The sequence below is a fragment of the Hyperolius riggenbachi genome, chromosome 2, assembly GCF_040937935.1.
Source record: "Hyperolius riggenbachi isolate aHypRig1 chromosome 2, aHypRig1.pri, whole genome shotgun sequence".
In the NCBI taxonomy this organism is placed as follows: Eukaryota; Metazoa; Chordata; class Amphibia; order Anura; family Hyperoliidae; genus Hyperolius; species Hyperolius riggenbachi.
This window is the reverse complement of record NC_090647.1, coordinates 499,458,658-499,483,465: the sequence shown is the minus strand read 5'-3', so window position 1 is coordinate 499,483,465 and position 24,808 is coordinate 499,458,658. Positions and strand designations below refer to the sequence as shown.

Here is a 24,808-nt window from a genome sequence, read left to right as displayed (position 1 = left end):
TGTGTCTCAAAGGATGTAAAGTTTAAAGAAGGGGGTGGCGTGAGGACACGGAAAGTGCAGGACGGGGAGAGGAGCAGACCCACCCCTCCCCCAGACCTGTTTTCTGGTCTGGGGGTGTGACTGAGGTGAAGTCCCCCATAGGAGAGGGCCGCTGCTGCAGCAGAGTCAGAGGGGGTGAGCCATGTCTCTGTGAGGGCAAGGAGGGTGAGGGAGTTGGAGAGGAAAAGGTCATGGATTTCAGTGAGTTTGTTGCGGACTGATCTAGCATTCCAGAGGGCGCAGGAGAGAGGGGTGGTGTGCTTGTGAGAGGTCTGGATGGGAATGAGGGAGGAGAGGGAGTGAGTGTGGGTGCGGGAAGGAACTGTGAGGGGGGTGGAGACATGTTTAGAGTGGGGTGTGCATGGAGTCAGTGATGGAGTGGTATGGGAGTTGCGTGGGGTTGGAGGGTAAAATGGGAGGGTAGAGTTACATAAGGTGACCTTATTGAGGACTAGGTGGTGAAGGAGCAGGTGGAGGAAGAGCATATTGTGATATGTAGATAGTGGAGGAAGAGGTGTGCAGAAAGGTGGAGGAGTCATGGAGTTTGAGAGTAGGGAGAGATGGTTTGTGCAGGCCGAGATGTTTGGCAGTGTTTAAAGTTGTAAATAATGCAAATACCTTAGTGACTGCTTAATGCTGCTGGATTGCTGGTGAAGTCTGGTAAATTCAATTAGTAAGATCCTTAAAGCGATCCTTAAAATGCGAGCCGACAATCGTCAAAGCCGATTACACAGCATCCTTATGAACATCCACACAGCCCTAGTGTTTGAATAAGATTGGTCTAGAGACCATTAGCCTCCACTACAATCAGCTGTGAGCTGGACAGGAAGTTGACCAGCATGGGGGCGGACTATGCAAATACTTAGAGCTGGGTGGATAAAGAGGTGTGAATCAAGCAGACAGTAAGATAACAATAGCTGGGGGGAGGGGGGGGGGGGGTACAGGTAAATGCAAGCAATTTAGATATTAGAGTAAGGGCAGATCAGAAAAAATAATTAAGTCACATACACAGGCAGATGCATCTGATGAAAATATGGTACCATTAATGGGTGCCTTTAAAGGGAACCCAAGATGAGAGTGATATGGAGGCTGCCATATTTGTTTCCTCTGAAACAATTCTTTGATACCTGACTGTCCTCCTGATCCCGTGTCTCTAATCCTATTAGCCACAGACCCTGAACAAGCAGCAGATCAGGTACTCTGACTCACCTGACTCGGACTAGGCACATGCTTGTTCCAGGGTTTTGACTCAGACACTACTTATGCCAGAAGATCAACAAGGCTGCCAGGCAACTGGCATTGTTTACAAGGAAATAAATATGACAGCCTCCATATCCCTCTCACCTTGGGTTCCCTTTAAGGTAATATTTTCTGAATCACTGACCCGAAACATCTTTGCAATCAGTCACATTAGGTGGTCAGACTCAGCTGACTGCTCACTTCTGCTCACAGCTGCAGTTTTCTATAGGGAAAGAAGATGGTAGTCTCTATATTAAGTCCACTAGAGGATTACTTTACAGCTGTACTTGTCTTCTCATACCCCAGTAAAATGAATGCACTGTATTTTTTTCAGATTTTTTACTTTTTTGTTTTATTTGTAACTAAAATTATATTTGGTTCAACAGAATCAAAAGGTACAAAAACATAAATAAAATAATTTCGGCCTGAGGGTATCCTGGATGGCTGAAGTACCCCACAGCATCACCACATAGGCTTATCTCGGGAAAACATGTCCAGTGTGTAGAATATTATTGGAACTCTGCAGAATCTTTAGCTCCTCCAAGCGTAATGCTTCTGCTAAGGTAACATGATGGTTTGCTGGACGATCACGTTTCCAAGCAGCAACCTGAAAATGAAAAATATTGTCTTAAAATCTCCAGACAAATTTTTACATTCTGCTGTAGGAAGAAAAAAGAAAAGAATACTGACCTGCCTAGAGAGTCTCTCCCTGCCCCCTGCTGCAACTCTCATTTACCCCTCGCTCTCTCTGAGGAACAGTTGAACTCTGAGACGAAATCTTACGATACCCGTTTGTCTCGTAGCTTCCAGTTAGGTATTGGCTAATGGGTAGAAGCCCTAACAATCAAAGCCCCCTTGCCTCTTCGTACAGCTGAGTACTGGAAGGGGCAGGACTAACGGCCATCTTGGGAAAAGCAGCAGCAGGATCTTCAAAACTGTGTAAGTGGTGCTGGGGGAGAAGGGACTGCCAAGGACAAAAGAGCACAGGGGACCAGAGGCAGCCTGTCTGGGGAGCGAAAAAATCAGCTATACCCCCGAATTTGTATTTTGTTTGTTACTTTGAGCTCTATTTTAAAGCGGGCCTGAACACATTTTTACATTATTTTAACACTTGGGAAGATAGTGACTGGAAGTCCATCGCGTATCACCGTGCACCCGATCGACCACATGTGACCGAGATTTTCCAGCATGTCTGATTGATATTTCTGACCGATTTCAGTCAAATCATCAATCAGGTGAACAAATTGCGGCACTGACTTACAATCTGATTTGGTAAAATTATTCAATCAGATGGTAGATGGGGATGCAAAATCAGTAGATATATGGCCACTTTAACTGCACATGTACACAGTAATTCTTTAGCATCTACCATATTTAATCAGTCTTACGCAACTCACTTCCTTTTAAACCCCATTTCCTAAGACATGAGGTCCTGAATACTACATTGAACGCTGGTTACATTTTGGGCCACATGTACAAGAAAGAAGAAACATGCCATTAACGCAGAGTTCAGCATTGTGCCATTTTCCTGTCTCACCTCCTGTAGTGTCCGAGAAGTCTGTTCCAGTAAGTGCCGGCACAGTTTCCTCACCAGTTCCCTGCAGCTCCGCTCATTGGACTCTGACACAAAACTTCCCAGAAGCACTTTCTTCCAGTATAGGCTGCAATATCAACGAGATCACATGATCTAAAAACAAGGCAAACCTCTCACCAGAAGGAAAAAATAGACTCATTTTATCATTACTGCAAACTGTATACCAGGCGTACATAATAAAAGGGCACCTGAAAATTCGGTCAATCCCCAGGAAAGCCGATAGTAGAATATAGGTAAATTTACCGATATTCTACTATTAAAGTGTAAAAAAGGATCTTAAAAAAAACATAAACAATATTAAATACCGTTATTTTACTATAGTTAACTATAGTTAAATCTAACCCTACCCCCCCTTCCCTACTTGACGCCTGACCCTAAACGCTGACCCCCCCCCCCTACAAGCACCCAACTTGAAGCCTAACCCCCCTTTCCACACAAACACCCTACCTGATGCCTAACCCTAACCACCCCCTGCACAAACACCCTACCTGATGCCTAACCCTAACAATCCTCACCCAACAAACGCCCTACCTGATGCCTAACCCTAACCGCCCCCTGCACAAACACCCTACCTGATGCCTAACCCTAACCCCCTGCACAAATACCCTACCTGATGCCTAACCCTAACAATCCTCACCCAACAAACGGCTTACCTGATACCTAACCCTAACCATCCCCCCGAAAAAACACCCTACCTGACGCCTAACCCTAACCACCCCCCTTTGAAAGCACCCTACTTGAGGCCTAACCCTAAACACCCCCTGCACAAACACCCTACCTTACGCCTAACCCTAACATCTACCGCCGCACAAACGTCCTACCTGACGCCTAACCCTAACCCACTGCACAATTACGCTACCTGACAGCTAACTCTAAACCCCCACCCCCCAGCACAAACGCCCTATTCGATACTCAACTCCTCCCACGCACAAAAACCCTACCTGACATCTAACCCTAATTCCCCCCCACCCCCCCCCCCACCAACACCCTACCTGATGCTCAACCCTAATAATTTTATGGGATCTTTCCTTTAAATAAAAGTAATGGTAAGTATAACGTACAATTCCTCAGCACCCAGACACAGAAGTCTTAGAGCCGTTAGGAGCTTCCAAGAGGGTCCGTCCGGTCCAAATGTCAAATTTCTGAAATAAAGTGAAGGGGATATAAGTAACATATTTTATTAGAATTACTTACAGATCTCCACCAAAAGCCGTCCAGTGTAATGGGTGGAGATGCTTGCGGTATAAGACTGGTACTCGCCTCGCTTGGAATCTTTCTGATAAGACCTGGCTCTCCACCGCTCTTCCTGGCTGGCTCTCTTAGGCGCATCTACAGTTCTAATACATTTAGAGAGGAGATGTGGCAGCTGGAAGAGTTGGTAGGAGTGGCACAGCAGGACAGAAGATACCAAGAAGCCACCAGGGAACACCTGCAAGCACCTCCACCCATAACAGCATGTGGCGCTGGTTGGAGTTCTCCTTTAAAGCTGAATTCTTAGCAAACACAAAAAATTGTAAGGCAAGACTGTTTTTGCCTCACATTCTTTTGTCTTTAATGATAACACTATTGTTTTTGGAGCTGTTAATTAAACAATCCGTTTCTCTATTTATCACTAGAGTTGGTCAACAAGATGATAATAATTTCAGATTGAAATGTTTTTATATTTGCTTGGAAATGGACCAAACACAATAATCAGGCACCACATTTTTAAAGGTATGAATTAAAAATGGCATTCCAATTCAGCGCCAAATGCAATGACACTTAAAGGAGCTTACCTTTAAAGTGAAACTGAAGTGAAAAAGTGCCCCTTACTTACCTAAGGAGAGAGAAGACTCTGGATCCTAAAGAGGCTTCCCCTGTCCTCCTCAGCAGAGTCAGTCCAGTGGTGGGACCCCCGAAAATCTGCTTGTCAGCACTGGGAGCAGACGCACTAGCGGCTTTCTGCTCGGGTTCCGACGGAGATGGCCAAGCCCAATCGGGTCCACTCTACTGCACAGACGCGAGCCATCTGCACCTGCGTAGTACAGCGGACCCGATCGGGCCCAGCTATTTCTGCCAAAGCCCAAGCAGAAAGCCGCTGGTGCAGACCACTATTATTGTTATTTGTTAGTTGTGTTGGTTGGAGTCTCCCTTTATGTTGATGCCACAATCAGAGACAGAAGACTATAAAAACACAAAACATTCATCATTTAACTTACTCTAAAAATCCATTTTCATGTAGTAGCGACCACTTCTTCTGTAGCTGCTTGTCTGTGAGGGATAAATACTGCTGAATGACATCTGTAAGTAGCAGAAAGCATAAAAAAATGTTAAGCAAGGTTAAATATATCTCCAGTCCAAAGAGTGGGACAGTACTTCTTCCCTTGTGGCTACGCTGACTGACCATTATCATTAGGAATTGTTATTATATCCCAAAGCTGTACTTATATGCAGACTGGGCAGTACTAAGCTAGAGATGACAGAGGGAGTGACTAATACAGGTCAGATCTCTGCTTAGATCTGAAGTGATATTGATCAGTTCAAGTTGGACAAGGATTCCTGAGGAAGTCCTCATAATGTGAAACTGACATAGAACTGAGCATACCTGCCTTCAGCTTAACTGGTGGTCAGTTGAGCAACAGCAGCGGGATGGGATTTGTACCTGTAGAGTACAGATGAAAAGCTGTACAGCATAGTGTGTTTATTATAACATAGGAGACCAGTCTTCAGGATTGGAGTAGCAACTAAATGTAACTTAGAGATAAGTTCTTGATACGTCATTATTGTCCAATTTTATGTGTTTGTTTAAGAGGTCCACAGTGTTTGTAGTTTGGCAGGTCTTCCACTGAAGCCACCTTGTTCAGACCAGATTCCTTAGACCTAACCTCTTTGAGCTATTCTGCTCGACGAATTGCCCACAGCTCTTTAATAGACTCAGCTCTGGGTCACCTCCACATGGCTTGGCCAAGTTTATAAACAGAGGAGAAGCAGGCAGTACTGGTACTTAGCTGAGTGGAAGAACTTGATGGACGTCCTTCAGAGATACTACAAGCAAGATAGAAGACTGAAAGCAACATGGGGTAAAGTCTTCTATCAACAACACAGGAGCCTTACTGCAGTTAAGTTTGGGTGATAAAGACGGGGTCCTTACTGCAGTTAAGTTTGGGTGATAAAGACAGGGTCCTGGAAAAGTACCCCAAAGACCAGAATGAAATATACAACCTGTGTGTTTTAAGGATCCTAACTTTCTCACACTTTGGGACAGTGTGTTTGGGGTCTCAGGAGAGCATTGCACACATTAGTCACAGCGGGGTTGCTTATCTGATTTCTTCGATTTTGAGGTGATCGGATAGCTTCGTAAATTCTCACTCCTAAAAATTTGGACATCTGTCCGGGCAAGGAGGGCAAACTGTTTTTTTGTTTTTCACAGTTTTTCATGGTGCAGAATATATGTCATCCAAACAAGAAAACAAAGGGATAATTTACTTGGTTCAGTATTCAAATGCACAATGCAAAATACATAATACACAACAATTGCAACAAATGGTATCGCTAAGACTCCAGAGGTTAGTGCAGGGCATATATACCATATCCATGTATTGACAGTCCCTAGAAAAGCAGTAATCTGAGCTGATGAAACTTGGGATTCCTACATAGATGACATTACCATGGGTTGCATCAAATGCAAATAGCTCTTCTTAGCATGAAGCAACCATTCTCACATATACAGTACTAACCTCGAGTCACATAGACACTTTGATGAGGATTATCAGCTGCTACAAATCCATACTCCAACAGGAGGCGCTGGTTATCATGGTGTCCATAGCAAATGAACACTTGGTCATACTTTCTGTACTGGGATTTTGTCCTTATCTCGTAATTGCGTGTTTTCTCATTGAACGCAGCTTCTACCTGTACAATAAAATAAAGCAACAGAAAAGATCACTGCACCAGTTACAGTATACAGTGCTTAAGTCACACCTGCCTACATAATTCAGAAACATCAGCTTCTGTAAGCTAATATAGACATTAAAAGTTGAAGCCTGAAACAATTGTTCAAGGTTGTTACGTAAGGGCAGAGTTTGAATAAGTGTAGTACAGACAGAGACTCTGCTCTAAGGGGGGGTTACGTTTTTTAAGCAAGTGTGAATCGGCCCTCAGAAGTACCGTATTTTTTGGACTAGAATACGCTCCGGACTATAAGACGTACCCGGTTTAGAGGTCAAAAAACAGGGAAACAATATATATATTTAACCTGGTGCGTCTCTGGTCCAGGTGCATCTTGTAGATGTTTTCCCCTCATTTATTTTGTCCCCATGTATTCTCCTGTGTCCCCGGTGTCCTATCTGCCCCCCTGTGCCCCATCTCCCCTCTGGCTGGTGTCCCCTGTGTCCTCCTGTGTCTCACCGTACCCCCCCCCCCGGTATCCTCCCTGCCCCCCTGTGCCTCTAGTGTCCTCCTGTGTCCCATCTGCCCCTGTGTCCCATCTGCACCGGACACAGGAGGGCAGCTGGGACACAAGATTGCACGGGTCCAGTGAGACACAGGGGTTACCGGCCATAGGGGAGGCAGGAGGACACAAGAAACACAGGGCAGCAATGAAAGACAGAGTGGGCACTTATGGGGGACACCCTCAGACCATAAGACATGCTGACTTTTTACCCCCACTGCTGGGGGAGTAAAAGTGAGTCTTATGGTCCAAAAAATACAGTAATTTCTGATTGGTGACCACAATCTACTGTACTACGACGGAGTCTACCAGCCTGATACCAGCTAGGCAGTCCAGAGCCAATGCCTGGTGTATAAGCCATAGACAGATTTCAGTGACCTCACCTGTACCGCTGGACTGTGATTTAACAGATCCAAGAATGGTGCCAGTGCATAGACATCCTGTTCAGCAGAAAGGCCTTCTCTGTGTGGGTGCTTCATGTACACAGTGCGTGTATTGACTGAGCACCAGGCCCAGCGCACAGCGTCATAGTTCAGAATGTCCTCTGTATTCTCCTGATACAGCGGCTGCAGAGATCTGAAGAATGGCACGTGGGAAGCGTAGAAATCCTGAACAGTGGTCTTCTGCTCCCGGGCCTTCTGTCTGACGGGTTCTGGAAGAAATTCCATTATATCCGTCTCCCAGTATACCGGGCAGTCATAAGAGCTGGGCAACAAGTCTACATATGGCTTCCATGGCGACTGCTCTCCAGCATACCTCTCTGTGATCAGAAAGGTGCACAAGGCCAGTAGTGCAGACACAGGGGGGCGCCACCTAAATGCAATAGTAGATTAGTAATTCAACATAACATACAGCTAATAATGTACTTAGCATCAGAAACACTTTCTGTACCTATATATAGGTATGTAGCCCCACCCTCCCAGTGATATCACAGCCTAGGCTGTTTGACTATGTGGAATTCTCCTCGCAGAGCATTCAGTAAATGAACATTCCACAGAGATGCACCTGACAGGACTAAAGATGCGCCTTCTGTATAAATTGCAGAATGTAAATCAGGTTGCCAAGATTTGTGCTGCACCAATTAGTCACAACATGTGCTATGCCATATACAGACAAATTAGAGTAGTAAAAAAAAAAGAAGGGGGAAGAAATGGCTTAACAGCAGCACCATCTATTGTTTAGAAACTGTATCACAATATTTTATTTAAAGGATACCTGATAAGAAATTCCCCTTTTTATCTCTTTCTTGCTCTCAGAGGCCATTTTTTTGTTTTGCTAGGAAAGTGTTTGATAGTTGAAATTTCTTATCAGTGAGGGTCACACTGTAGTCACTTCCTGTCTGAGTCAGGACTGAGTCAGCCACTTACATACCTGATATTTAACTCTTTCAGGCAGAGAAAGAAAAAAAGGAACACAGCATAGTTATTTGTGTGCTAGGCACTGTACATACCCATGTCTACCTCATCATGTCACATGTCACTTCGGGTATCATTTAATGAATCAATAAATCCATGAGTTAAAAAAAAAAGTTAAAACCATGTAAAAAACAAAATTCCTAATCTTCCATATCTGAGAAGTAGACTTAGATTGCATGTCAGTAGGTGCACAATGGAACCCATTTGATGCTGAACTCAGGTTGCAAAAAATCCCTATGAAAGTGCTACTGTGATACACAGTGCCTTATGGTAAATCCGGCCCTGGTCATATACTGAGGGTGAGATGCCACTGCTTGGGGTGTGGTGGTGGTGTATCTCACCAACGTATCATTGAACTGCTCCTGCTGGCATAACCATAATGAGGGATACAAGCTTAGTGGACTCTTTGCGGGCCCTAGAGGACTTTTGTGAATCCCTGACAGGACAGGACTTGACATGCACAGATTTATGTGTGAACCAAGCCTTGGGACTATATTCCTGCTTGTGTGTGTTAGAGATAGCAAAATGTCCTTATGTCAGTATAATGCTTCATTAAAGCACCTGAACTTCCAAACAGAGTGTAGCAATCTAGGTACACAGATGTAGAGTCATGCCATATGCATGGCCGGATTTCAGGCAAGGCCCATAGGCCATGCCCTAGGGCACCAGGAAAGCAAGGGGCAGGCTAAGGGCAGCAGGGTGATGATAACAGTTAGCCTGCCGAACACTCATCCTGCTACACAGAGTTTGCATATAGCGGTGGGTGACAACTAACAGCCGGATCTGGCACTTGGGGGAGGAAGGGGCAGCGAACAGACGCAGTGATCTCTGAGCTGCCTGTCACTCACCAAATATGCTGCCCGCCAAGAAGCTTATAATATACTCCCTGCCATCATGTCACTAACTGTCCTCAGATGAGCCTACAATCTAACCTCTGCCGTGTTGGGGGGGTTTGGTTGGATGCTGCCGGTCGAGGGCAGCTGGTAAAGGTGGGCCTTGGGCAGTAAAAAGTACAAATCCGGCCCTGGCCATATGTTTTTGGTATATAAGAGATCATGGGGGACACACACCAGCTGAAGCACTGAAATACCCACCTTCTGATGTATTCCCCGAGCTGGCTTTTCAGCACGACGTCAGCAGTGAGCAGGCAGGACTCTGGAAGGGCAATTATCAGATCTCCAGGCTGAAAAGAAGCAAAACTCAAGTGATACAGTGTAGTGAAGTAAGATTTATCTCAGTATGGCCTCCTTTGCGCTATACATTCAGCAACGTGTACAGTGTGCTACTGGGCAAGTGTGAACCATACTTCCGTACATCCGCAGTACAGTGGCACTTGTACACAATTGGAAGCATGGCCATGAAAACATATTCTCGAATATATGTTCAGAGAGTCCCAGCACCGCAGCAGTAGGCTGCAGAAGGATCTGAGAAGCCACTGAATTATCCAGAGACTTTATATATTTGCATATAAGCCTAATTTTTCAGCACAAAAAATGTGCTGAAAAGTTACCCCTCGGCTTATAAGAGTCAGTGGAGCTAAACAGATGGTGGAGCAGGTTTTGTTACTGGCAGAGGAGCGTAAGGATTGTGCACTAGTGGTCCTGCTCTTGCCAGCTGGCTCTCTGCTGTGTCCATGCCCCCCATCCCCTGCAACATGGTGTGCAGAGTGCGTTGCTCAAGCATGCAAGCAACGTGCCAGCAGTGGAATGATCGGGGATTCTTCCTGCGTGGAAATCACTATGTCTCATATCTACAGTGCTGCCCACAATTATTCATACCCCTGGCAAATTTTAAATTAAAGTTACATTTATTCAACCAGAAAGTTAAGACAACCAGAAAGACAGGAAATTACATAGGTGTCTCCCAAAAGATAATAAGACGATGTACAAGAGGCATTATTGTGGGAAAAAAAAACATTTCTCAACTTTTATTTACATTTGAGCAAAAAGTGTCCAGTCCAATATTATTCATACCCTTCACAAACTGTCACAGTCTGTGGGAAAATCCAAAGTTCTATACCATTCCAAATAGTCCAAGTTGTTCTAAAGCATCCTAATTACCCTGATTAATTGGGAACAACTGTTTTAACCAACTCAACAGGTGAAAAACAGCAGCTCTCTGCAGTTGGTTTGTGGACAGTCATGGCTATGTCAAAGGAGCTCAGTGAGGACCTGCGGCTGCGCATTGTGGCTGCTCACAAGTCGAGAAAGGGCTACGAGACCATTTCTAATTTTTTTCAAGTTCCAGTGGCTACAGTGCAAAGTATTATAAAAAATACAAGATGTTCCACACTGCGGGAAATCTCAGAGGACATGGTCGGAAGCCAAAAGTGACACCTGTGCTGGCCAGGAGGATAGTGAGAGAGGTGAAAAAGAATCCAAGGATCACCACCAAGGCCATACTGGTGAATCTGGGCTCTGCTGGTGGCAATGTCTCAAGGCAGACAATCCAACGGGCACTGTACACTGCTGGGTTCCACGGATGCAGACCAAGGAGGACACCACTTCTCCAGATAAGGCACACAAAAGCTCGCTTGGCCTTTGCAAATGCTCATCTTGACAAATAAGAAGAATTCTGGTCTTCTGTGTTATGGCCAGATGAAAAAAAAATGGAATTCTTTGGTCACAATGATGTTTCCTTCATTTGGCATAAAAAAATGAGAAGCCTTCAACCCAAAGAACACCATTCCCAATGTCAAACATGGTGGTGGGAACCTAATGCTTGCGGGGTGTTTTTCAGCCAATGGACCAGGGAACCTAATTACAGTAAATCATACCATGAAAAAAAGAGCAATACATGAATATTCTCAATGACAACATCAGACAGTCTGCAGAGAAACTTGGCATTGGGTACCAGTGGACATTTCAGCATAGCTATGACCCAACGCACACAGCACAAGTGGTGAAGAAATGGTTAGCAGACAACATCATTAACATTTTGGAGTGGCCCAAGCAGAGTGCTGACTTGAATCAAATTGAGAATCTGTGGAAGGAGCTAAAGATCAAAGTGATGGCAAGAAGATCCCCCAACCTGAAAGATTTGGAGCTCATTGCTAAAGATGAATGGACAAAAATACCTGTGGAGACATGCAAAAAACTGGTCTGCAATTATAGGAAGCGTCTGATTGCAATAATAGCCAATAAAGTCTTTTCTATTGATTATTAAGAAGGGTATGAATAATTTTGGACTGGACACTTTTTGCTCAAATGTAAATAAAAGCTGAGATTTCCCCCCCCCCCACAATAATGCCTCTTGTACATGGTCTTATCTTTTGGGAGACACCTATGTAATTTCCCATCAAAAAATTACTTGCCGATTGAATAAAAGTAGCTTTAAAGGGACACTTAAGTCAAACAAAAAAAAAATGAGTTTTACTCACCTAGGGCTTCCAATAGCTCCCTGCAGCTGTCCGGTGCCCTCGCCATCTCCCTCCGATCCTCCTGGCCCCGCCAGCAGCCACTTCCTGTTTCGGTGACAGGAGCTGACAGGCTGGGGACGCGAGTGATTCTTCACGTTCCCAGACACATTAGCACCCTCTATGCTGCTATATGGTATATGATATAGCAGCATAGATGGCGCTATTGAGGCCAGGAACGCGAAGAATCACTCGCGTCCCCAGCCTGTCAGCTCCTGTCACCGAAACAGGAAGTGGCTGCCGGCGGGGCCAGGAGGATCGGAGGGAGATGGCGAGGGCACCGGACAGCTGCAGCGGGCTATTGGAAGCCCCAGGTGAGTAAAACTCATTTTTTTTGTTTGACCTAAGTGTCTTTTTAAGTCAAAATTTGCCAGGGGTATGAATAATTATGGGCAGCACTGTATGATGCCATCTAGTTTTGAGACACAGCGGTATCATCCTTGGGGCACATCTGGCTGTAAGGAAGGGGGGGTGGAGATGACTTGTAGTGGGGGCTCATCTGGCTACTGTGGAGGGGGCTTATACATGAGTCAATCACTTTTTCCTGGTTTCTTAGGAAAAGGTGGGTACCTTGGCTTATACACGGGTCGGCTTATATGCGAGTATATACGGTGCCATCTTCTAAGGTAAGTATTTTTTTTTTTCCAGGTGCCATTGTGGTAAGATAATTAATGTTTTCCCTTCACCTATCAGTGGTTTAACGTGAACCAAAGTCAAAGCACCCTCATGTATTTTACCATATATATATCAGTGGGAAGATTAGAGAAAACACCTACCCTGCTCTCTGTTTTATTATTCACAGCTCAGCTTGCTTATTATCAGCCCTAATAAAATCCCCAACGGAGCATTCAGTCTGGCTTTGCTCAGGAATCATTATAGCTGAGTCTGTCTTCTCTGATGTCTTTGCAAGCCCAAGCCTGCCCCCTTCTGGCTCTTCTATAATGACTCAGCTATAATGATTCCTGAGCAAAGTCAGACTGAATGCTCAGTCGGGGATTCAAACAGGGCTGATAGCAAACAAGCTAAGCTGTGAATAATGAAACAGAGAGCAGAGTAGGGGTTTTCTCTAATGGTCCCACTGATATATATGGTAAAATACATGATGGTGCTTCGTCTCTGGTTCACTTTAAATGTTGTGGCTCATTGGTTTGTAGTTATTTTACATTGATTCATCTTTCATTACAAACCTGCAGCAGGCATTTTGTCATCAGACCCCGCCCAGCATCTAGACAAAACACAAACATGGTATTACACTGTGCACAGACCTACACTGCAAAGAACATTTTTATCAAGCAAAATATAATAGCAGACTGTGGCATCCTTTTTTAAGTTTTCAGGGAGCCCTAGCATTTTTTACTTTATTTGAGCTCATCTCACAATATCTAAATGTTGTAGCCATGTCTTAGCTTGTAAGAAGGCCTCTGAGGAAGGGACCTCTGGTCGGGGAAAGCACATCGGGCTGCATTTCTCTGTGGTGGGAAGTTTCTTCTCCACCATCGTGACTGAGGTTAAAAGCTGTGTATGTACTGCAAAGTATGATTAATCTGTTAGAATCTTAAAATATTTAGTTTGAAGATGCAGACTCATTTTGACTTCAGCTGGCAGAATTCATTGTTCTACCTAATGAGGTCATGCACAACGGGTGGAAGGTTATAGTTGCCTGTTCTGGACACTGGACCAGCTTCTCATCTTCCTCCATTCGCGGTGCTGCACTCCCGGCATCCTCTTCTGATTTCCAATCATGTTATCACGTGATCGGGGCTCAGAAGATGGTGTCAGCGGTGCAGCGACACCTGGTGGCGGAAGAGGGGTAATGGAAGAGACTCTACACTTCTGACACTATTCTCCGAGCCCCGATCACATGTAATAACGTGATGTTAAAGCGGAATATAACCCTGCATTTCAACTTTGCTCTAAAACATTATTTACAGTATATTATATGCAACCAGCATTTTTTTTTTACTAGACCTACATTGGAAGGGTTACACACGGCTTTAAAGTTCCTGGAGATTTCTGCAGACGCATCCGAAGCTGACATAGATACATTTTGTTTACATAAATGTATCTAAGTGTTGAATGTGACTCACTCTCTCTGAATGAAAAGGAGCTGGAGGACAGCCAAAGAGTGTGTAACATTTCTCAATAGATACATTTAACTAAATAGAATGTAACAATCTAAACTTCTGCATATCTCTCCACGGAACTTTAAACCTCTGTGTTTAACCCTTCCAATGCTGGTCTGGTAAAAAAAAATATTTTTTGCATATAATATGCTGTAAATAATGTTTTAGAGCAAAGTTGAAATGCAGGGTTATATTCCGCTTTAAGTACCATACCTTACTATGCTCTAAAGGTAATTTACTACCTAAGGACTCTACCTGTATGAGTTGTCCCAATCAGGAATCTAATCAGACTGCAGCGCCACTAGCTTTGTACTGCTTGATCCTATATAAAGTTATGTGACTGTTGATCAGGAACCAACCCGACCCTTAGTCCTTCAGTTGGCAGTCAATACCAACGAATAAAATAACCAAACATTACTCAATGAATGTCCACAGCGTCATCACACTGAAGAAGCTCACGTGATGTGGGCGTAACGCGTATGTGGGCGTGGCTAGCTGCCAATGGCTGACGGGACGCTCCTGCACACTACACACGCTGGAAATCTGATGTCCGTATACTGAGCCACATAGACCGGGCACCTGGTGTCGCGGGACGCCGCAACGGAACCGTGAGCAGACATATATCCTGAAGGAAAGGTAAAGCTTTGTTTCCATGCGGTGGCTGTAAGAAGAGGAATCCTTGCCGGCGTGACTGAGGTGCTACATTGTGGCTTGAAAGGCTTGTGTTGCTGAACCTTTAGCCGCTGGCTTACAAGTAAGGTGGAGTTTGCCATTGAAGCATTGGAAGTAATAGACTATGGTCTGTGAATGAAGCCTTATATAGTGCTCTATTGTGATCTTTTCAAGATCGAGGTATCAAACGAATAGTTACTGGGCCCAGTTGAAACGGACAATTGAATGCAGCCCCATAGGTTCCATATGTCAATAGATCTTAGAAGATCGGCCGATCAAGATTGTATGCATGTGGTGTAGCTGTTGATGGGGGTGTGTGTCCAGGAGCGCTCCTGTTATGGTAGTCCATGCAGCTTTTTATGGGGGGGAGGTATGAGGCTTGGGGAATTAGCTGGTGTTTAGAATTGGTTATTGAGAATAAAGTTTTGTAATTTTATAGTTCCTTGAGTGGCGGTCAATTTGTCATTATGCTAACCATTACTCAATGAAGCCTTCTTTTTTGAATTTTTTATTTTATTTTTTTAGATTTCTGTTAGTTTCAATGCTTTTACAAATCTGTTAAACATATTGTATAATCCATGGCCAGCTAACTAAAATCAGTTTTCTAACAGATAACAGACATGAACTTTCACTGCGGTTTTTCCAGCCTTCATAAATGCCAGGAACCCAGTATAGGCAGCTGCAGCTGAAGGAGTAATAAATATGAGGGTAAAATTAGGATGTAAAAATTACTAGGAGAGTTTCAGGACCAACTCCTGAGATAAGTAGCTGACTCTGTTATATTTACACTAATTGTAACCTACTTTTCCATGATAAAAAAAATAAATAAAAATTAAAGGTCCGTATACACGCCCAACAAAAGTCACTGAAAACAGGCAATTAAGGTCCCGGAATTTTTTTTACCCGTGACGCAGTTGGAAAGACGTCATTTCTGCACAATGATATTGCAAAAGGCCACCTCATTTAAATACTGTGCGCATAAGTAGAAATAACATTATGCATGACATGCACACACTCAGTAGAACAAAGCTGTTCAAACAACACTATACACATATGGCCGACTGCACAATACCTGCCCAACAGTCATCTGAGTTGATCTGCTTGATAGATTGGGCAAAATTCATGATGTCAGTCACTCGTTATGGTCATTTGGCTGCTTTTTTTTGCTCGTGATTGTCGGCCGATATGGCGAAATCTGTTGTTTGTCAGACTATTCAAATGACTTTAGTTTATTGTGTGTATGTGGATTTAAACTACAGCTAGATTTCAACATTCATTATACTGTATGTATCTACTTAATCTGCTTAAAGAGGAGCTGTAACCAAGGGTTGAACTTCGCCCCAATCAGTAGCTGATACTCTTTTTCCCATGAGAAATCTGTACTTTTTCTCAAACGGATCGTCAGGGGGCTCTGTATGGCTGATATTGTGGTGAAACCCCTCCCACAGTGTGATGTCAGGACCACGGTACTGACATCACACTGTGGGAGCCTTGTTGCATTGTGGGAAATAACAGCTGTTTCCGAAAGCCAAAAAAGCAGCATCTCCTACCACAGACATCTCCTATCAGCAGTAAAGATGTCGCCATGGGATACATTTCAGAATGTAAATCAGGCAGAGGAAAGATTTTAGAATGGGCAAACATTGACTAAATCATTTATAAATAATTATTGTAAAAATGAAGCACTCTTTTAATTACGTTATTTTCACTGCAGTTCCTCTTCAACCACTTCCCCTCCCCCAGGACGAGTAACTACGTCCCTGCAAATTCCCATATCTTCTTGCAGGGGCGTAGCTACTACGTCCCTCCCCACGGCGCGCTCCCGTGCTCATTACTGCCGCTGATCCTTAGCCGGGAGATCAATGAATGGGAACACAGTTGGAGCCATTCACAGTAGCGCCATACATTGTACTAAGGACAAATTTTAAATGTTGCAATAACTGGGACAAATGGGCAAATAAAATGTGTGGGTTTTAATTATGGTAGCATGTATTATTTTAAAACTATAATGGCCGAAAATGGAGAAATAATGAATTTTCCCTAATGTTTCCTGCTAAAACACATTTAAAATAAAATAATACTTAGCAAAAAGTATCCCCCAAAGAAAGCCTAATTGGTGGCGAAAAAAACAAGATATAGATTGTTTTGCTGTGATAAGTAGTAATAAAGTTATAGGCGAATGAATGGAAGGAGCGCTGACAGGTGAAAATTGCTCTGGTTTTTTTTTAAGGAGACAAACCCTTGGAGGTGAAGTGCTTAATTCTTTACCTGAAAAATGCGCCATCCTCAGCCGGCTGTCATGGAAGCCACGGTCCTTCAACCACCTTCTCAACTGAATGCAGCGACTGTCATGGCTTTGATTCACTAGAGGGAACAGGTCTGTATGAAAGATCTAGCAAGTACAAATCACAATTAAATTCACTTACACAAACTGCAGTAAGGTCAGAAACCCACTAGGAGCGCTTTCTAATCGCTAGTCATTTGAAAAAGCTCTTGCAAAGCTATGGGGGCTTTTTATAAAATCACACCGCTCAAGTGGGATCACACCCATAGCATTACATTACCAAGAGCTTTTCAAATCACAAAGCGCTCAGAAAATCGCTCCTAATGGGTTTCAGGCCTCAATAAGAAATGATGTTTCTTCCCAATTAAGTATTAGCTTTCATTTCCTAACCTAAAAAAAAGAGAAAGAGATAACTGCGGTGCAATTCCTTGCTTTACTACAATGGAGTCAGGTTTTAATGAGTTGCTGCTGTTAAAATACAAAGCATGATGGGAGATGAGTATCTGGAGAGCAGTTGGTTGTTTTTTTTTTATGAGCCAGAACTCCATATTATGATTATTTTTATTATTTAGTATTTATATAGCGCCGACATCTTCTACAGCGCTGTACAGAGTATATTGTCTTACTTACTTAACTGTCCCTCAGAGGGGCTTACATTCTAATCCCTACCATAGTCATATGTCTATGTATGTATTGTGTAGTGTATGTATTGTAGTCTAGGGCCAATTGTTAGGAGGAAGCCAATAAACTTATCTGCATGTATTTGGGCTGTGGGATGACACCGGAGTGTCCGGAGGAAACCCACGTAGACACAGGGAGAACATACAAACTCTGTGCAGATAATGCCCTGGCTGGGGTGTGAATTAGGGACCCATCGCTGCAAGGCAGCGTCTTTCTTCACTAATCTCTAAAGCTCATCTTACTACATGCGCCTCAGACCCTATTCCCTCTCATCTTATCCGCCAGCTCTCCTCCCCCCTCATTCCTGCTTTAACAACACTGTTTAACCTTTCCATCTCAACTGGCACTTTCCCTTCTTCATTTAAACAAGCTATCATAACACCACTAATCAAAAAACCCTCTTTAGACTCTACTGCCCTTTCTAATTACCGCCCAGTCTCTTTCCTTCCCTTTGCCTCCAAACTGCTGGAACGCCACATTTACTGAGTTGTCTAACTTTCTCTCTGCTAATTCCCTGTTGGACCCCTTCCAGTCTGGCTTCCGCCCTCAACACTCTACGGAAACCGTTCTCACTAAGGTTGCCAATGACCTCCTAGCTGCTAAAGCCAAAGGCAGATTTTCGGTACTAATACTCCTAGATCTGTCCTCTGCCTTCGACACTGTTGATCATACCCTAGTTCTCCAGACTCTCTCAACACTGGGAATCAAGGGCCTAGCACACTCCTGGCTCAACTCTTACCTGTCTGGATGTTCTTTCATGGTCTCCTATGCCAATACCAACTCCTCTCCACGCCCACTGTCTGTGGGAGTACCACAAGGGTCCGTCCTTGGACATCTCCTCTTTTCCATTTACACCCATGGCCTGGGACAGATAATAAGCTCTTTTGGGTTTCAATATCACCTCTATGCTGATGACACCCAAATTTATTGTTCTGCCCCAGACCTCTCCACACTACTATCAAAAATCCCCCAATGTCTATCCGCTGTATCTACATTTATGTCATCCCGCTTCCTTAAACTCAATATGAGCAAAACGGAGATTGTGATATTTCCACCTTCGCTCTCTGTTCCACCTCCCATTGTCACAATCAATGTAGATAACCCCCCAATAGCATCAACCCCCAAAGCTCGTGGCCTAGGGGTAACTCTGGACTCTGAGCTCTCCTTTAAACCACATATTAACACTTTAACTACCTCCTGCTACTTCCATCTCAAAAACATTTCCAGAATCCGTCCCTTCCTTTCACAAGAAGCAACTAAAATGCTTGTGCATGCCCTAACCATCTCCCGTCTTGACTACTGCAACACCCTACTCTGTGGTCTACCAAAAAGCAGACTGGCACCTCTCCAATCCCTACTAAACTCTGCAGCCCGTCTCATCCACCTCTCTTCTAGATCCTCTGAGGCAGCCCCTCTCTGCCAATCCCTCCATCGGCTACCAGTTGACCAAAGGATCCAGTTTAACCACTTCACCACTGAGGGGTTTTACCCCCTGACCACCAGAGCAATTTTGACCTTTCAGCGCTCCTTCCATTCATTCGTCTATAACTTTATTATTACTTATGCCAATGAAATGAACTATATCTTGTTTTTTTCGCCACCAATTAGGCTTTCTTTAGGTGGGACATTATGCCAAGAATTATTTTATTCTAAATGTGTTTTAATGGGGAAATAGGAAAAAATGTGGGAAAAAATTATTATTTTTCAGTTTTCGGCCATTATAGTTTTTAAATAAAGCATGCTACTGTAATTAAAACCCATGAAATGTATTAACCCATTTGTCCCGGTTATAAAACCATTTAAATTATGTCCCTATCACAATGTTTGGCGACAATATTTTATTTGGAAATAAAGGTGCATTTTTTTCAGTTTTGCATCCATCCCTAATTACAAGCCCATAGTTTATAAAGTAACAGTGTTGTACCCTCCTGATATAAATATTTAAAAAGTTCAGTCCCTAAGGTAACTATTTTTTTTTTTTTGTATTTTTTTTGTATTTTTTTTTTTTTTATAATTACAAAAAAAAAAAAAAAAAATTGGGGAGTGTGGGAGGTAATGAGTTAATTTATTGTGTAAATGTAATGTTTGTATATGTAAAATGCTTTTAGGGTGTAGTTTACTATTTGGCCACAAGATGGCCACAGAGTGTTTGTTTACATGCGACCTGTAAGCGTCCGGAAGGACGCTTACAGGAAGCAGTAGGAGGCTGGGAGACGCACAATGATCTCGCTGTTTCTGAAAGAAGCAGCAGATCATTGCGGGGGCTAGATCAACGAACGGGAATGGATTTTCCCGTTCATTGATCTCCGGGCGAGCGGGCGGCGGCGTGCACGACCGGCGGGTGCGCGCGCACGAGCGGCGGGAGCGCGGACAGCGGCGGTAGCGCGGAAGGTACGGATTTCTCCGTCCCTGGTTTTTTAGGAGGGAAAAAAGGGGAGGAGAAATTCGTACCGCTGGGGGTAAAGTGGTTAAACTTCTCACACTTGCATACAAAGCTCTACACAAGCTATCACCTCCATACATTTCCTCTTTAATCTCCAGATACCTCCCCGCCCGGACCCTCCGTTCCTCACAGGAGACCCTTTTGTCCTCCAGCCTAGTCACCTCCTCTCACATCCAAGACTTCTCACGGGCTGTCCCTCTCCTTTGGAACTTCCTCCCTCAGCCGGTTCGTCATGCCACGAGTCTGGAAACCTTCAAACGTACTCTGAAAACACACCTGTTCAGACAAGCCTATAATTTGCTATAGGCAGCACTGAAGGCACACTGGCTCACCCACTAATCCTTGTGTTTCCTTCCCTTTTGTTTCCTCCCCACTACCCTCTAGATTGTAAGCCCGCAAGGGCAGGGACCTCCTCCTAGTGTTTCTCATACTGCTGTTATTTTAACATATGTACATGTACAAACTACATATCAACTATGTATGTATCTGTATTTATTCTATTCAATGTCATGACTGTACAGTGTCTTGTATTTCTTAAGTATATTTGTTCCCCATTATTTGTTTGTATTATGTACAGCGCTACGGAAGATGCTGGCGCTATATAAATAAAAAAAAAAAATAATAATAATAATAAAAGGCAAGAGTGCTAACCATTACGCCCCCCCATGACTGAATACTCCTTATTAGTGGCCTTACAAAAAGTGAGTGTGAGGAAAAGATGCTCATTACTCTACCTGCAGACGCTTCCACTGGTTTCCATTAGTGGCCTTACCAAAAGTGAGTGTGAGGAAAAGTTGCTCATTACTCTACCTGCAGACGCTTCCACTGGTTTCCGTTTTCTCCGTCGGCCTGTGCGTCCCTTTTTCAGGTTCATAATTAGCCTAAAGTGGATGGCCTAAAATTACAAATAACACATTTTATCACAGTGTATATACACATCAGCTCTAGCAGTTACCTATTACAAATTCCAGTTCATCCTCTATTTTATGCATAGGATCTGCAGCTATTTCTAATCTGCAGTACGCAATTTACTGTGCATCAGCCACACACCTTTCACACCTATTGCGGTCCGTTGCTGTGTGCTAGAAGTATCCAATCCGACGCAAGGGCTGTAGTGCATTACCGCAAGCACTGCGTTTAAAGTGGACCCAAATTAAAAATACAAGATTTCAGAAATAAAATCTATTTTCTAAATTATAATAATAAATAGCAGCCTTTTTTCAGCTGCGTGATGACAAATATAAAATATTTTACATTTATTGGAGGAACCCCTCCCTTCCTTTCAAATTTCCGGGATCTTTCCGGCAAACTGGTGGAGTAGATGGTGTCCGGCAATGGAGGAATTGCTAATGGCTGCCCCCAGTATAACCCTAGCTATGAAAAGAGAAGGGTGAAAAGCATGCACTGAAATGATCATAGGTTTGAAGGAGTGTTTATTCATCTTTGTATGTGTCAGAGTGCTGCAACTAAATATTTTTAATTAAAAAAATGTTTGGTTTGGGTCCGCTTTAACGCATGGTGCTTGGGGTAATGGAAGTGTATGGGTGACACAGTAAGTGGTGCATTGCGTTCCGCATCTGCAGCCCAACAGCAATCCTAGTGATGTACTTCCTATCCTACACGGAGTACATCACTGAGCGGGGGAGGGGGGGGGGAGCGGGGGGGGGGGGGGCGGCGCTATGCATATAACCCTGTTGGTGCACTCTGCCCCAGGGTCATATGGTTGTCGTTTCTTGTGTTGCATTGGCATGCGGCAGAAGCATCGCATCATAAAAATCAAGTGTAAAACCAGCCTTAAAGAGATTCTGTAATGAAAAAAAGTTCCCCTGGGGGTACTCACTTTAGTAGGGGGAAGCCTCTGGACCCCATCGAGGCTTCTCCCGTCCTCCTATGTCCCACGGCGGTCTCGCTGCAGCCCACGGAAAGCACAGCCAACAATTTGTCAGGCTGTGCAATATTTACCTTGCCTGGCTCCAGCGGGGGCGCTGTTGTGGCTCTTCCCATGGAGATAGGCAAAAATAGCCGACCTCCGTCGGGTCCGCTCTACTGGCCAGGTGCAGGAGACTTGCGCCTGCGCAGTAGAGCAGCCCGACAGCGATCGGCTATTTCCGCCTACTCCACAATTTTATTTTATATTTAAATCTAGTTCTTAAGTTTTTACTGTTTCATTGTCTATGCTGAATGACATCTTCATTGAAGTATTCCAGAGCTCAAATCTATGAATTATTGACCCTATTTATTTATTTCTTGCTCTCAGAAGCTATTTACTGACAGGAAAGGATTTTATGGCTGTTATTACTTATCATTGAGGGTTATGTCTGACCCAGTCCCACCCGGTCCCGACCCAGACAGAAACTTTCACTTGCATACCTGATTTTTAACTCTTTCAGACAGAGAAAGAAAAAAAAGGAACACAGCCTAGTAATTTGTGTACTTGGCACTGTACATACATGTGTCTATCTCATCATGTCACGTCACCTCAGTTGTCCTTTAAGGCCTGTTCACATAGGTAGCAGTCCCCATAGCTGAACACCACAAAATTGAGTGTGAACAGGCAATTACTGTCTGTCGGCCCTTTTCAAGCCACTTTTTTCACTGAGCGGTGACACAGTTGTGTATAAGTATACTGGTAATGAACAGGCCGTAGTGGGTGATGCAGTACTCACTTGCTAGCCCAGAAAGTATTTCCTGGTGGCTGCCAGTTATGTGACTCCCAGGGTCACCTTATAGATTTTTTTTGCAATTTTTGTGCAGATAAAGCTACAAAACCTAGCACTGTTGGCTATACAAACTTATTCTACACATTACAGCTTTGAACACTGGAGGGTGGTATTATGTGCATCTTAACCACTTGACGTCTGCAGTGGTAACCCACCCTAAAGACCAGGCTCTTTGTTGCAGCGCTGGGCTGTGCAGGCTTTTCAGCCTCACGCACAGCCCTGCTTAGGTGCTCAGCGATCGGACTCGCCTCCTTTTTTTGTCTCTAAGGGGACATGCCGCCGGAGGAGTCCGATCGCTGCTGCCACTTTTTTTTTTTCAAGCCTCATCGAGGCTGTTTCTCTCCCCTTCCTCCCTCCCTCCCCTCTGATGCCTACATTGGAACAGGACGGCGATCCGTCCTGTTCCGCCTCTCATAGGCATCAGCCTATGAGAGGCCGGCGCTCCCCAGCCAATCAGAGGCCGGGGATCGCCGATCTCGTACAGCGCTGCGGCCCCCGGCAGCGATGTGCGCATGTAAACAAAGGGGATTTCTTCCCCTTACGTTTACAAGCAGCCTGCTAGCCGCGATCGGCTCCGTTAACGGGCCTGAAACGATCGCACATGCGCGGCCGTTCCCTGGGAAACTGCAGCCCCAGGACTTGACGCCAATTGGCGTTAGGCCATCCTGGGGCTGCCGTCGTGGTCACGCCCATTGGCGTGAGGCGGTCTTCAAGTAGTTAAAGTGCCAGATTTGCTTACAATATCAACTTTCCACTTTTCCATTTCTGACTTTTTTTTTTTTGCAGCAGCAGCAGCATGGAAGCTGCCATCTTGTTAATGATGTCAGTAATAAGAACAGAACATTTGTAATTCAAGGGACTTTAACTTTTTTTTATACATTAGTTAAAAATCTTTCCTGGGGTCTATGGACCTGAAAAGAAAGTGGTAACTGGGTGCCTGAGCCTGCAGACGAACAAATTAGTGGTCACAACCAAATTGCCAGGAGCAGAAAGCTGCCATAGGTCCCCCCAGGAAGCTGGAATATGATAACTGGCTGATAACCCAATCAGAAACCCACATTCACAGTGGTGCATTGTGGTGTAACGGCCGCTATGTAACATGGTTTACCACACTGCTATGCACCACCTATGCGATGTTTATAGTGCGGAGGATGCTATAAAACACACCACTAAATGCGCACATCAACAGTAAAGCATACTTTTCAGTGACTGCATGCTTCACCGTACCCAATATAACGCAAGCATAACGTGCTGTGCCACTGTCCTGATCCGTTGCATTGCATTCCTTCTGTCACAGGGAATGCAATAAAATCACCACTGTGAATGAACAATGGTATTTTTTGTTCTTTTTATACCATTAAATTACAAAACAACTGAAGTAGCACTGATCAGAAGTGCGACTACAAATGAGGCGCCCCACAGCAGTGAGAATACAGACTGTACCTGTATGATGAACTATTCCAGAGCTGTAACCACACAAGCACCCGGCCGTCTCCATGCTGAGAGGCTCGGCTCATACAGACCTGCTGGGCACAAATCCCTTCTCTGATCACAGTGAAAGAAGCCCACACGTGGGAGACACAATTCAACTTCCGGGATGCTTCTCTAGAGGCAGCTTTCTATTGGTCATTCTGCTCTGAGATCACTGGCATGAGCGTGAGCTCCTCCTGCGTGTTCACAAGCAACAGTGTCTCCAGTGCAGGGCGCGGCCATGTTTCCTGAGTCTTCCTCCGATGCACTGCAACAATGTTACA

General features: G+C 44.3%; 1 protein-coding gene across 2 annotated transcripts; it reads right to left on the bottom strand.

Annotated features, from left to right (window-relative positions):
• Positions 1–1,619: 1,619 nt before the first annotated feature.
• SETD4 (SET domain containing 4) lies at positions 1,620–24,766 on the bottom strand. Of its 2 annotated transcripts, none has more exons than XM_068266082.1 (11): positions 24,498–24,763; positions 21,145–21,229; positions 17,195–17,290; positions 13,319–13,356; positions 9,811–9,899; positions 7,685–8,114; positions 6,589–6,763; positions 5,071–5,152; positions 3,934–4,014; positions 2,816–2,939; positions 1,620–1,885 (listed from the first exon to the last, which is right to left on the bottom strand). In XM_068266082.1, exons 2-11 carry the CDS (start codon positions 21,206–21,208, stop codon positions 1,754–1,756), a joined length of 1,311 nt encoding a protein of 436 aa, XP_068122183.1. In that variant the 5' UTR covers positions 21,209–21,229; positions 24,498–24,763; the 3' UTR covers positions 1,620–1,753. The 2 variants fall into 2 exon arrangements, 1 of the variants encoding a protein (XP_068122183.1); XR_011025955.1 differs by having other exon boundaries at positions 1,798–1,885; positions 2,816–2,965; positions 24,498–24,766.
• Positions 24,767–24,808: the final 42 nt, after the last annotated feature.